General features: G+C 40.3%; 2 protein-coding genes across 2 annotated transcripts; both read right to left on the minus strand.

The window, feature by feature from the left end:
• Positions 1-202: 202 nt before the first annotated feature.
• On the minus strand, positions 203-4679 carry LOC121609885 (transmembrane protein 176B-like). Its single transcript, XM_041941639.1, has 7 exons — positions 4559-4679; positions 3321-3515; positions 2966-3055; positions 2446-2502; positions 1862-2056; positions 1543-1665; positions 203-849 (listed from the first exon to the last, which is right to left on the minus strand). Exons 2-7 carry the CDS (start codon positions 3495-3497, stop codon positions 784-786), a joined length of 708 nt encoding a protein of 235 aa, XP_041797573.1. The 5' UTR covers positions 3498-3515; positions 4559-4679; the 3' UTR covers positions 203-783.
• Positions 4680-5610: 931 nt separating this feature from the next.
• LOC121609883 lies at positions 5611-10808 on the minus strand. Its single transcript, XM_041941633.1, has 7 exons — positions 10722-10808; positions 9686-9883; positions 9236-9355; positions 8380-8436; positions 7964-8164; positions 6789-6911; positions 5611-6269 (listed from the first exon to the last, which is right to left on the minus strand). Exons 2-7 carry the CDS (start codon positions 9863-9865, stop codon positions 6204-6206), a joined length of 747 nt encoding a protein of 248 aa, XP_041797567.1. The 5' UTR covers positions 9866-9883; positions 10722-10808; the 3' UTR covers positions 5611-6203.
• Between the last annotated feature and the right edge of the window lie 2945 nt (positions 10809-13753).

Below are 13753 nucleotides of genomic sequence, written 5' to 3' on the forward strand. Positions count from 1 at the left end.
AAGCAGGTGTACAAAAGAAACAGTCACATAAAGTGCTTCAAACCTGTACTTCAGTATTTGAGTTAACGTACTTATTACCACCACTGGGTAAGACTTTAGGACATTGCAGTGAATCAGCAGTAACAGCACACACATGCAGTATGTTATTTTCACAACAGGTAAAATAACAGGATGTTCAGCTGGACTAACACGACTGAGCAGACTCGCTGTAATCATTTTATTTAACTTTCATTTTAGCCAGAAACAGCATCTATAAAAATAGGAATATAATGATTTACAAACGACAGAAATCGTCTTCACCTCACACTTCAGCTTCTCTTTGTAGTGATCGCTCCTATGTGTACACAAAGAGCACAACTGCTTATTAAACAGATGGCAGAAATACAAAAAACAATTAAATATGTAACAGTCAAATGTTTCATGCAATTCATTTTCAAATTAAAATTTAAAATCATCCCCATCAGTCCATCAATGTCACACACGTATGAACTTCCCTCTTACCTACAAACACAGTGACTGTAAGGCACATTACTGGATAGAAAATCATAATAAACAGAAACAATTTAAAAAAACAGAGAATGAAATGGACAGCAGCATAGATAATATAGTGCAGAATATTACCAAAAATACTCAAAAATATTTGGTGCAAATATTTCTAAGCAACCTTTGTAGGAAAAGACGGACAGAGATCGAACCATCTGAATTTGTTTAAATCATTGACGTTACAGTTCATACAGTCAATGGAGTTCTAGTAACATATGATAGTAAAGCAGAGACTTTCATTTAGGCTGGAGGGTTAGTGGTGACTTCCTCCAGCAGTTGTTTGTATTTTTCTGGGTCATCAGTGCTCTAAAAGAGAAAAATAATATCAGAAAAGCACATAAAAGGTGCAGCCATAGCACATAACTTACATACAAGCATGAATAATTGTTTCCAGCAGGGGTGATTGTAATCTACATTTTTGTATCCTCTTGATATTTCGGCATCTTAATCTTCACAATATTAAGAGGAAAATACAATTTGGCAGTGAACTCCAGGAAATCAATTTTTTATTAAAATTACGTGTTCATGTCTATACTGGCAGATTGTAAGATTCTTTCTTAAGAAATATTGCCACAAACTTGTTCACTTTCTCACCGAGAGTTATATGAGAAGATTAATACCACTCTCATGCCTGTACGCTAAATCTAAAGCTGCATTTTAGCATGAGGACTTAAAACAGGGAGAAGCAGCTAGCCAAGCAGCACTTCTTTCCCAAAATGTCTATTCCTTTAATCCCATCCTTGATTTATGTACATCATATATGGCAGAAACCAGCTAAAATGACAATAATTTACTTCCTGTTCTGGCTGGCACGGAACTAAGGGGACAATTTAAAGTTTGAAAAGTGGAGTCCGAAAAGTTAGAAGTAAAACTACGACCAGATGTTCAAAACATAAACACTCAAACACAAAGGAGGAAGAACCGGAGCATTTGTGTTCAGTCAGCATTTCCTGAATAAACAACACTTCCAACAGTGAGACATGAGTCTGCAGACTCTACCTTGTTTTCTCTCTTCTCACTGCTCTTCAGAGCTTTGATCCCCAACACGGCAGAGCTGATGGCGACGCAGAGCTCCAGGACCGACAGGACGATCAGCACACCAATGACGCCGGTCTGAAGCATCTGGTGGGACACAAAAAACTGTTAACTTTAAAATGACCCACTGCCTTCAAGTTTTTATTTCAGGCTGCGAGTTATTATTACGGAAGCACATTTATTAATCAAAGTAAATAAAATGAGGATATTATCTCATATTTATGACTTCTTTATCTCATATTTATGAGGTGAGCTGAGCTGAGGTGACATTTTCCACACTTACCAGAATCATTGCTTTGGCCTCCAAGCATTTCTCCATCACGATGTCCTCTTGAGGAGATGGTGTATCGTATCCTGAACTGTAATCATTATCACACATCCACCAAAAACTTAAGAGGGCTATGTTGATGCTGTAGAGTATAATGGCTGCAATGGCAAAACCAACTCCTGCCAGATTCAGGAACACATTGAGGAAGACCTAAAATAAAAGGACAGGTCAGTTTAAACACAACCAAATGCAAAACCACTGCAGGCAATAAACAGCATACTCATGGAATTAAAAAGTCACAGACTGTCTCACCCCTTCACTCTGAGAGGTTTGCAGTGGAATGGATGGTGTTAACTTTAAGAACAACTCTGTTCTGCAACTCTGTCAAACACTATATTCTGCCCTCTCCAATGCAAATACATACTGTATACATGTGGGACAATGCAGGTGTGTATATTGTCGAGGGATTTGTGACAATACATGTACCAAACAAAAATTCTGCATTTTATTTTATTTGTTTTATTGTAGTCTTGAAATAAAACAAAAATAAAATGATAATGAAAAGAGAGATGACATGAGGATAAAGCTGAACTACTCACCAGACATGGACTGGGGCACTTCTCAGACAAGATGCTCACGATGCCAAAAAAGATAAACTGGAGAACAGACAAAAAACAAAACCTTTAAACTTCCATTCTTCCACAAAAACACTCAAATTTACACGTATTTTCAGTATCTTTGTATTTTTGAAGTGCCAGGAGGGAAACTAGGTTACCTTCAAATGTTAAATTTTTGCCACTTCAATAGAGTCACTGGATCAACCCAGTAGAAAAGTCATGCCTGTGCCTCTGCTTATCTGACACGCAAATTCATTTTTATCTTTGAAGATGGCCTCTTCACTGAGTTTGAAACCCCTAACATAGACAGGAAAGGACTAATATTCAGCCACCTCAAATCATGTGTACCACAAGTTGGTAAAAGCCAACAACAGAAGACCTATACGGTGGATCTCCTGGAACCAACTGAACAGCCTCAGTGAAGTTGCATTTGTCTTCACCAGCTCTGGGAGAGACAGGTGAATTTTGCAAAGAAAAAGATCATTAAATAACACTCGCTCACCGTTCCTCCCAACCAAAAAGGATATATTTCAGCATCATAGAGGATCGCTCCAAGGCCGATGTTGAGCAACCCAACGATAATGTGCAGAGCCTGTGGAGGAGGAAACACAGTATGAACAGCTGTACAGTATCACTGCCGTCATCAGGTGAGCAGCCCTGTGGTGCAGAACAACCTGTTACTGGACCACTTTCTCTCATCATTTCATGGCGTTTTCTGAATCCAATATAACCAGAACATCACCTGAGGGCAGGTACAGATCCCTGACTGTGTGATACAAAAACTCTTATAACAACAAAGAAAGACTTTAAAGCTGAAGTTCACAGAGCAGCTTCAAACATATCAGGATATAACTCACCCCCAGGAGAGACTGAGTAGTTTTCTGGACCCTCCTCAGGTGCTGAGACACAGAGCAGCACGTAGGGCTGTAGCAAAGGCCCTTGAGGATTTGACATAGTGGAGGACAAGCACTCTCGGGGTCAGAGGTCAAAGTCAACACAGTGACCCCATCAGCTTTGGCCATGGTCACAGACATCCTGCCTGCTGCTGTAGACTGAAAGAGACAAGAGAGGTGGAATCAGGTGGAATCAAACTACCATAAACAACCTTAAACTCGGTGCCTGGCCTTTCCTGTCGGCCGCCATTCCAAGCAACTGCATGTCTTCTTCTACAACACTGTTTTGTTTCCTGTTCCCACCAACCAGCTGTTTCACATCATCTCTCTCCGGTTCGCAGCTACGCGGCCCACAACGGTGTTAAATGGCCGCTTTCGTAGCGAATCTCACTTTCTAGCAGACTCAATGCCACGTTTACAAACTTGGAATGAGACACATGACACATTATTCCAGCCAATCAGTGACGGGGAAACAAGTTGCATTGTGAGTTCTGTATCTTCCACTTCCATATCCACAACGACAGAGCCCGTGTTACACCATGACAGTAATGAAACATAAGTAACATCAGATATATTACCTGACCTACTTGGTATAAAAATGTTTTACTTGCTGAGCCAGAACTCACTGTCTTTCCTTTGGAATGACACATCTTCGCCAGTGTAATGTTAATTATTGAGGCTAATCTCGGGCAGCGGATGCTCTGGATTCCACCATGTTTCTGTTTTTGTCAGCTAGCCCAGTTTTTAGTGTTGTTTTCTTGACAATGCAAGTCGTGAATTCGGGTGGCGCAGTCTCTGAGCGAGCACTGAATGGAGGGTGTATTTGTTTGGCTGTTTAGTCCTGGAGGGAGCTTTCTAAAAACTAACATCAGGTCACAATAAAGAACTTGAACTTGAGTGCAGTGCCTCTGAGCAGCCCCGTAGTCCCAACACGCCATCTTGGATTTTACATGGATTGTTTTGATCTTGACAGACATCACTTTTTCTCTCCTGACAAGTTGTGAGGAAGTAAATCTAAACTCTGAAGAGTTCTAACTTGAAATATTTGTCCATTCATAACCTTCATGAGCACTGAATGGCTTGAAAATGGATGCATTCACTTAGATTGCTGTGCACCACATATACTGAAGACTGGATAAAAGGTGATCAGGCTTTAGTAAACTACACATAATCTATGAATCAAACACAGAATAAAGTCTTGCCTGTTTCTGCCTGTTGGGAGTAAAAGCAAAATCTAGATGTTTGTACTCCTCAACAAAGTCTGGCTGATTGTCGCTACGTTTGTTTCTCAGTTGTTTGGAGACGGAAAAGAGGAGGAACTCTGTGAACCTCTTCCAGGAAGTACCTCCCTATGTCTGGAAGCCTGAGAGAAAATTAACCCTTTGTTGATAATTCAGCTAAACACAAAGAGAATTGCAAATACTCTGGTTTGATTTTGATTTATTCCTTCAACCTAAAACAAAGAAGTGTCATGCAGGGCCGGAGCCAGAAGTTTAAAGATCTTGAGGCCACATCGCCAAAGCACTTAAACTTTATCTAACAGTTAAGTTATATTAACTATTCATTTCACTTCCTGCAGTGAGAGATAAGGGTCCAGTTTGTAGAATTTATAGAGAGAAAGGACTGTAATGTTGAACAGCTGCTGGCCTGAATTTGTACATGTATGTCATTATAATGCACAGTATGTCAGCGCACTTTGCTGTATTCCTTTAAATCGTTGAATCCATGTACTATGTGATGTAGAGCAACTGCAGGATGGGGGGTGGGGGGGGATCTGGTTGCCACATGGGTGGAGGAGAGGGCTGACTTCTCTGGGTCTTAGTGGGTGTAGCATATTATGTTACTTTGTTACTGTGTTTGTTGTTGCAGTTACTATTGTTCCACCTTTGTTTTAATGAAAACTATTTAATGACAAAAAAGACAATATACAGTATTTAAGATTTACCTCATCAGCTTCATTGATTTTTGTAAATATCTACTTATTCTGACTCTGACGCAGTTTCAACACGTTTCAAACAAGTTGGGACAGGAGCAAACAAAACAAAAGACTGGGAAAGACGTGGAATGCTCCAAATACACCTGTTTGGAACATTCCACAGGTAAACAGGTTGATTGGTAACAGGTGATAGTATCATGATTAGGTATAAAAGGAGCATCCTGGAAAGGCTCAGTCGTTCACAGCGAGGATGGAGCAAGGTTCAACATTTTGCGAGCACAATACATGGTCTTAGGAACACTTTGTAAAATGTTTTTATTTACGTTTTACACAGGCAAACAATTTTTATGGAAACAGGGTCGTAGGTAAATATGTCCTGTTACTAGATAAGAGCTTACACAGTTTACGCACACACACGCACACACACACACACACACACACACACACAGAGTTGTGTTTCCATCATTTTTGGGGGACATTACATGGACTTGCATTCATTTCCTGGAGAGCTTAACCATAACCTAAACCAAACCGTAACCCACATCTGATTTACATTATGGGGGCTTGTGTTTTGTCACCATAACACAGGTGAGTCCCATTAGTAATACATGAGTAATACATGTTCACACACACACAAACACACACACACACACACACACACTACTGGATAGAAAATCATAAAAAATGGTAACAATTGTAAAAAAAAAAACAAAATAAACATGAATGAATGAAATGGACAGCAGCATATATAATATAGTTCAGATAATTTAAAAAATACTCTAAAATATAAGGACAAATATTTTTAAGCAACCTTGTTGGAGACTGTACCTGATAATTTGTGTAAATCATTAATGTTACAATGCAGTCAGTGGTACACATGCACAGGATTATAGTACCACAATGCAGAGACTTTAGGCTGTGGGGTTAGTGGGGAATTCCTCCATCACTGCTCTGCAGGTTTCTGGGTCACCAGTGCTCTAAAAGACAAAAATAATATCAGTAAAGCAAATAAAAAAGGTGCAGACATACTCAAACCTTTGAGAACAGCACATATTCACACATGAGATGCACTCATGGACTGTACTGTTTCCAGCAGGGATGATTGTAGTCCACATTTTTGTTCCACTTTTCTCTTCTGAATTTAGGCAAATTTCACATATAGAGAGAAAATTTGCCACATTTTGTGTGGATGTCCAATCAGTGTTGATGGTAAACGTAGTCAATTGGAGCGTTAAATTCCTCTGAAGGTGCTGTATTGACTGAGAAAGCTGAGTTCTTCTCCCGCAAAATCCTTTTTGCACCAGCGGCATCATTTGAAGTGTGCGGTGAAGCAACTGGTGTCAAAGAAGGACTACCGGCTGTTTCAGCTTGGATTTCTAGCCTCACGCTGGGTGCAGCTCTTCACAGAGTGCAGAACAACAAGTGGTGTAAAAAGGAAAACTAGAGGTTGGTTAAACAACAGGTACAGCAGTAAGATATGAGCTTGTAGACTCTACCCTGTATTCTCTCTTCTCGCTGCTCCCCAGAGCCTTGATCCCCAACACGACACAGCTGATGATGACGCAGAGCTCCAGGACTGACAGGATAATCAGCAAAGCATTCATGCCTCTCATAAGCATCTGGCGGGACACAAAAAACTGTGTTAGCTTTTGTGTATTTCTATTTGACTTTATTTCAGGCTGCAGGTAATTACTACAGAAGCACATTCACTGACCAAAGGAAATAAAGAGGAGACATTCTCTTGAAATTACGGCTTCTGTATCTCATGATTATGACTTACGAATTCTTAATTTTGAGATGATATGAGTTACAGCGTATTTATGACCCGTCAGATTCTGTGACTTGAGGAGGATTTTGACAGCTTGGATGCATTTCTGATGGATGACTTTGTATCTATGAAACATCTCATGCTGGTTTAGCTGCTGCTGAACGAACACAGCGACTCTCAGCAGATCATGTTGACGGACTAATTGTGATGATTATCGTGTTGTCACTCTTAGATTTGAGCTTTAATGTCCTCGAGGGGATATTTGGTTTACAGACAGCAGTCAATAACAACAAAGAAAGAATACAACAGTGTCTAATACAGAAACTCTCCATCAAAGATGTGCAGGATACTACTGCTTAATCTCACGCCCATCAACATAGCTGCATTAGGTCATCAGGACTTCTGATTGGTTATTTACTCAAGGAACAACATACCTTACAAATAATAATGTTGATATCTCCCACTGTTTCAAACTAAGGAGGAAATGAAAGCTAATTATATCAGGTAGTGCCATCATGCCTCTGTCTTGTGACAGTGATGACTGATAACCAACCTGATCCTATGACAAGATCTGGACCTCATAATTATGAGATAGTAAACTGTGATTATGAGGTGCAGAAATCATAATCACAAGATAAGGCCTCACAAAAGTTTTGTGGCCACTGCAGGCTCTCACTTGGTCAGAAAGGGGTGAGGCGATCTGTATTCAGGTATTCGGTATCTACCGCACTGCTAGATGCCCCTAAATCCTACACACCTTTAACATTTCTTCTTCATTACTTTGTTCTCTGTGAAGCCTGTTGTAAACTCATGTTGAGATGTTCTTCAGAATCATCATGGATGGTAACTTTTCAGTTGTACAAGTTGTATTTTGACTGCTGTGATGACATTTTCTACACGTACCAGAGTCAGTGCCTCGCCCTGCAAACACCTCTCCATCATCATCTTCTCCTTACTGGACGGAGCTGGCGTAGTGTATTCTGGATATTCTTGTTCATGACACATCCACCACAGGTGTATGTTTGCCATACTGATGCAGTAGAGTACGATGGCTGTAATGACCACAGCAACTCCTAGCAGATTCAGAACCAAATTGAGGAAGACCTAGAATACAAGACATATCGGTTAAAGTACAACCAAACACAAATCCAAACCAGGCAGTAGTAAAAAGTCACAGACTATCTGATCTGCAACCCTGCCAGGGTGCCTATATGTGACGCTACATGAACCATTTTATTAGTTGAATTTAACAAGAATAAGATGATAATAAAATGAAAGCTAATGTGAGGATGTTACACGGTGAACAATGAACTTCTCACCAGACATGGACTGGGCCACTTCTCAGACAAGATGCTGATAACACCAAGTAACATAAACTAGAGAAAAGACAACACACAAAATCCTTAAACTTGCATTCTAACACACAAACTTCATGTGAATGTACTCTGGTGAAGCAGCACACTCCATCAGTTTACCAAACAACAGCAACTGGCAGAACTTAATTTTCAGGCTGTGGTAGGAGACTAGCGGGTCCGGCTTTGGTTGTTGCATGTACAATTATGTGTCGCCCGTCACCAGAACAAAAAGGAAACTAAGCAATGTAAAAGATTCAGAAACCCTTAAATCTGACGAAATGTAGTTTATTATGTAATTATGGGATATGAGATTGGAGATTAGTCCTGGAAGAGTAGAATCTTAAGTGTTTTCCTTTTATATCAAGCTCCAAAAAAGTGTTGCATGTTTGATTTAATTTGCTTTACTTTGCATCAGGAGTTTTGCAATGTGACTTACACATGCACACATAACAGCCTCGTTGCAGCCGGACTTTAGAGTGAGCTCAGACCATGTACGGACCATAGACTGCACTGACTGTACAAAACATGGTTTCTGGGTTGCCGTTGTGAAGCTCAGTGACAACGTCTCCCGCTGCCACCATCTTGGCAGCACCTGACTCCACCAAACTCACGGCTAATCCAAAAATAGTTTTTGTAGCAGGCTGTAAGCGTGTTAATTTCTGCTGTAAAATTGGGCATTTTAATATGGAAGTCTATGGGGACTGACTCACATTTGGAACCAGCCTCAAGTGGCCAACTGCTGTTTTTGGCACAATGCCTTGGCTTAATTTTTCAGCCCCAGAGGTTGGTGCTTGGTCAACATTAAAACAAGCTTCCTCACCATTCCTCCAAACCAAAAAGGAAACAAGGTATGCTCCATCCCCACCCAAGTGGCGCCACCACTGCTACAGAGGATGCATCCAAGACCGATGGTGAGCAACCCAACGACAATATGCAGAGCCTGTAGATTAGGAAACACAGCATCAACAACAAACAGCTGCACAGTATCACTGCAGTTACCAAGTGACAGTTAAAGTTAATTAGAGAGCAGCCCTGTGGTGCAGAAAGATGTGACTGTAACATGGCAACAACAAAAATGTGCAGCTTTTGACTGAGGCCTTGAAAATTTAGTCAACAGATCAACAATTTGTTTTTAATTGAATGGTTCAGTCAAAGTTGAAATCAGAACTGAGTGAGGAAAGAAAAGGGACTAAAGGAAAAATGAAGTGATAGAAATACTTTAAAGCTGAAGTTCACACAGCAGCTTCAAACATATCAGGCTAGAACTCACCCCCAGAAGTGAGAACTGAGAAGTTTCCTGGACCCTCCTCAGGTGCTGAGACACAGAACAGCACACAGGGCTGTAGCAAAGGCCCTTGAGCATTTGACACAGTGGAGGACAAGGACTCCGGGGGTCCGAGGTCACAGTGAACACAGTGACCCCATCAACCTCTGTCCTGGTCACAGACATCCTGCCTGCTGCTGTGGACTGAAAGAGAGAAGAGAGGACATAATCTGCTGAACCTGGTTATGGCTGCTGTTTCTTTAACCTTAAATGAACATAAACTAACCTTAAACTCAGTGGCTGGCCATTTCTGGTTGCCGCCATTCAAATGGTGACTCAAAGCAACTACACATCTTCTATAACAACACTGGTTTGTCTCCGGTTCCCCCCAACCCACAGTTTCACATCGTCTTTCTCCACTGTCCAGCTGCACAGCCACAACAGTGTGAAATGCTCATTTTGAGAGTGAGTCTGAGTGATTTTCTAGTAAGCTCAGTTTCTCAACCGGTAACTTTATGGCGAGGCAGGTGCTCAACTAAGGGCTTTGAGACTGATGTGCACAGGACAGATTCCACTATGTCTTGTACCTGAGGTTAAAGGTGCACTTCACAAATTCTACACACAAAGATGAGTTTAATGAGCAGAAGGCATGCTGCGCAGCCTATGGAAACAGGCGTATAAGGTCTGATGATCCTGTAGGGACCTTATGTAAGATGCATATGACAATAAAAAATCCTGAGCACGTTGTATCTGAGCAGACCTGCAGGCAGTGAACAAAAAGTTCTACCTCATCTTGGACTATTGATTTTAAGAGAAATGCCCCTGCACCCGACACACACCTTTGCCTCTGCTGTGAAGTTCATTTGTCTCCCTTTGAGTTCTAACTTTCAGCCATTAATAACCTCGGCGAGCACTTGGTTGTATAAAAGGATGTGTTCACTTTGATAGAAGTGCTGGACCATATGCACAACACGACCAGGCTCAAATGTAATGAGGCTTAAACAAAGTTATTCTATGATTTAAACATAAAATAAAGACTGACCTGTTTGTGTGTGTTGGAGTAGAAACCAAACCTTTGCGATCGTATTCCAGCAGAAACAATCTGTGTGCTAGGATATTTGTTATTCAGTTGTTTGGAGAGGGAAAACTACTGCCACCCTGTTCCAAGAAGAACCTCCCTTCATTTGGAAGCCTGGTAGCAATTTAACCCTTTTATGGTCATTCAGTTTAGCATAAATTGTAAATTCTCAGCTTTGATTATGCTTTTAAGTGCTATTCTTACGACCTAAAACAAATAAAAGGTGGCAAAGACATGCAGAGCGATAGCCAGAAGTTTAGAGGTCACAAGTCCACACTCCTCAAGCATGACAACAGCCTTTTTATTTCATTTTTTAATTAATTTAACTGCTGAATTACCACACCAGTTAAAAGTTTGCACTTCCACAGTCAATGGTTTATTTTAAAACTACAAAATAACACATATGGAATTACATAGGCAGGAAACTAGAATTAGTTTGAGCCATGTGGTTGCAGGCCTCCGCCAGCCAATTTGCGGTTTGCATCCATGTACATCCAAACTCATATATGTAGTGAAGACTTCAGAGGCATTTAATAAAAATTGTTCACTATATTGACATGTATGATTGCAGTGAGAAACATGAGCCTATTTTTCCACAGGAGTACAGAGGACTGACAGAGAGCTTCATCACATAGTGCAACAACAAACAAGTTTGTTATCAGCAGAATCAATGAGCTACAAATATGGACAGCTTCAAATATGGACGTTTCTGCAAAGAAGCGACAAATTGTAAAACTGGCTGCTTCACACACATCTTCAACCCAGCAGTGTGTCCAAACTTTTCACGGGTTCCGTACGATTCCTGTAAATTTTATCTCGCTACATGATTACCTAAATGCAGGACTTTGGTGCACTGCAAGGAAAAACGTCAGTTAGTTTGTGGATAAATGCTAAATTCCTTTGATTTTATTGAACTGATTTAGATTTACTTGCTAAAAACATAATATATAAAGATATTGCATGAAACCGCATGAACCATTTTAAGTATGATGATGGATTCAATTTGTTAATTGTAACACAAGAGCACAAGAAAATAAACAAACATGACCTGTTAACAGAGGACAGCTTAGGAACTGGAGCTCGACCGAGAAAGGCTTTACAGCTGATAGCAGGGATACAAACAATCACATATGTTACAGTCAGTTGGTTTGATGCCTTTACGTTTTACAGGCTCAGTATTGTCAAATAGCAAACTAAGACCCCATCAGTCCATCATGTCACACACACATGCACAAACTTCCCTTTAAACTACAAACATAATGACTGAAGGCACATTACCGGATGAAAAATCATGATAAATGGGAACAATGAAATGGACAGCAGCATATATAATATAGTGCAGATAATTATAAAAAATACTCTGAGTGCAAATATTTTTAAGCAGTCTTCGTAGGAATAGACCAGAAGTTTGGGGGTTAATGTTACAATGCAGTCAGTGGCACAGGATTGTAGTACCACAAAGCAGAGACTTTCATTAAGACTGTAGGGTTAGTGGTGACTTCCTCCAGCAGCTTTTTGTATTGTTCTTGGTCGTCAGTGCTCTAAAAGAGAAAAATAATATTAGTAAAGCAAATAAAAAGGTGTAGACATACTCAAACCCCAAATACGATGCTACAGCTAGCAGGTGATTATTTTAGCAAGTGAGATTGACCAGAAGTTCTTTACATTATGGCTCTGTTCATACATTGGGAGTCAAACAACAAGGAACATAAAAAGAAAAACTACAGCATTTCTGTTCAGTAAACAACAGGTACAACAGTAAGATATGAGTTTGCAGACTATACCCTGTTTACTCTCTTCTCGCTGCTCCTCAGAGCTTTGATCCCCGAACACAGCTAATGGTGACGCAGAGCTCCAGGACTGACAGGACGATCAGCACAACATTCATGCCTCTCATAAGCATCTGGAGGGACACAAAAAGGTATTTACTTTAAAATCTTGAAAACAGATTGAGTCATACAAAATTAATCCCTCTCAATCATCACTTATGATCCATTAGAAGTGTGTGTGGCAGTGTGTGTATCTGCAGACCTCTGCCTGTATATCCTTACTGTGGTGTGTTCAGGACCTTTCTGGGCTTCAGCCTTTCAGCAGTGGGTGTTAAACCTGGAAATCTCCACTTACATCAAAACCACTGGTCCTAAATTATTACCATACAGAATCCGGGCATCTATTGAGTCATGAGGAGTGTTGAGAGAATAGTGTTAGATCATTTTCTCAGTGAGGTGCAGAACAAACTCGACCCACCGCCATTTGCAACTTTTCGGTTCGAGGACAGTGCTAATAAAAATGCCTACATTCTCACTGTCTCAAACTGAGAAAGAAATAAAACAAATTAAATGAGGGCAAATGGTCAAATCAATAAATTAGTTTGTCTGTAAAACACCACAATTTTTATCACAATTTCCCTGACCCAAGGTGACATCTTCAAATTATTTGTTTTGTTTGACTAAGAGTCAAAAACAATTCAGTTTACAATCATATCCATCATACAGTATAAAGCAGAGAATAGCTGCAAATCCTCATATTTTAGAAGCCGAAACCAGCTCATATTTAGCCTTTTTTGGTTGATAAATGATTTAAATTAGATTTACTTTTGACTGCTGAGATGACACTTACCAGAACCACTACTCTGTTATCTCTATGCGGATAGATGGCCTGGAAGAGTAATCTTCATCACACATCCACCAAGAGCTTACAGTGATGCTGTAGAGTACAATGGCTGCAATGGCAAAACCAACTCTTGCCAGATTCAAAATCACATTGAGGATGACCTAAAATACAAGACAGGTCAGTTTAAGTACAACGACACACAAATGAACAGCGTACAGTGCACTCAAGTCCAAAATTTATTTATTGTCTTGCAATAAAACAATAAGTTGATAATAAAATAAAAGATGACATGAGGATGTCATAAAGCTGAACTACTGGGGCCCGTGTGTCTCTTGTGCAAAAAACACTTGGCAGGGTTTGGGGAGCTCCTGGTGTTTCTATTA

Source organism: Chelmon rostratus, chromosome 8 (assembly GCF_017976325.1).
Source record: "Chelmon rostratus isolate fCheRos1 chromosome 8, fCheRos1.pri, whole genome shotgun sequence".
NCBI lineage: Eukaryota > Metazoa > Chordata > Actinopteri > Chaetodontiformes > Chaetodontidae > Chelmon > Chelmon rostratus.

Coding starts and splice junctions, on each gene's coding strand:
- LOC121609885 (XM_041941639.1), bottom strand. CDS start 3,497: ATGTCTGTGACCATGGCCAAAGCTGATGGGGTCACTGTGTTGACTTTG. Junction 3,056..3,320: donor CTACTCAGTCTCTCCTGGGG/GTGAGTTATATC, acceptor CCTCCTCCACAG/GCTCTGCACATTATCGTTGG. Junction 2,057..2,445: donor AGTGCCCCAGTCCATGTCTG/GTGAGTAGTTCA, acceptor CTTTTATTTTAG/GTCTTCCTCAATGTGTTCCT.
- LOC121609883 (XM_041941633.1), bottom strand. CDS start 9,865: ATGTCTGTGACCAGGACAGAGGTTGATGGGGTCACTGTGTTCACTGTG. Junction 6,912..7,963: donor AGGGCGAGGCACTGACTCTG/GTACGTGTAGAA, acceptor GTGTCCCGCCAG/ATGCTTATGAGAGGCATGAA. Junction 6,270..6,788: donor GCGAGAAGAGAGAATACAGG/GTAGAGTCTACA, acceptor TTTGTCTTTTAG/AGCACTGGTGACCCAGAAAC.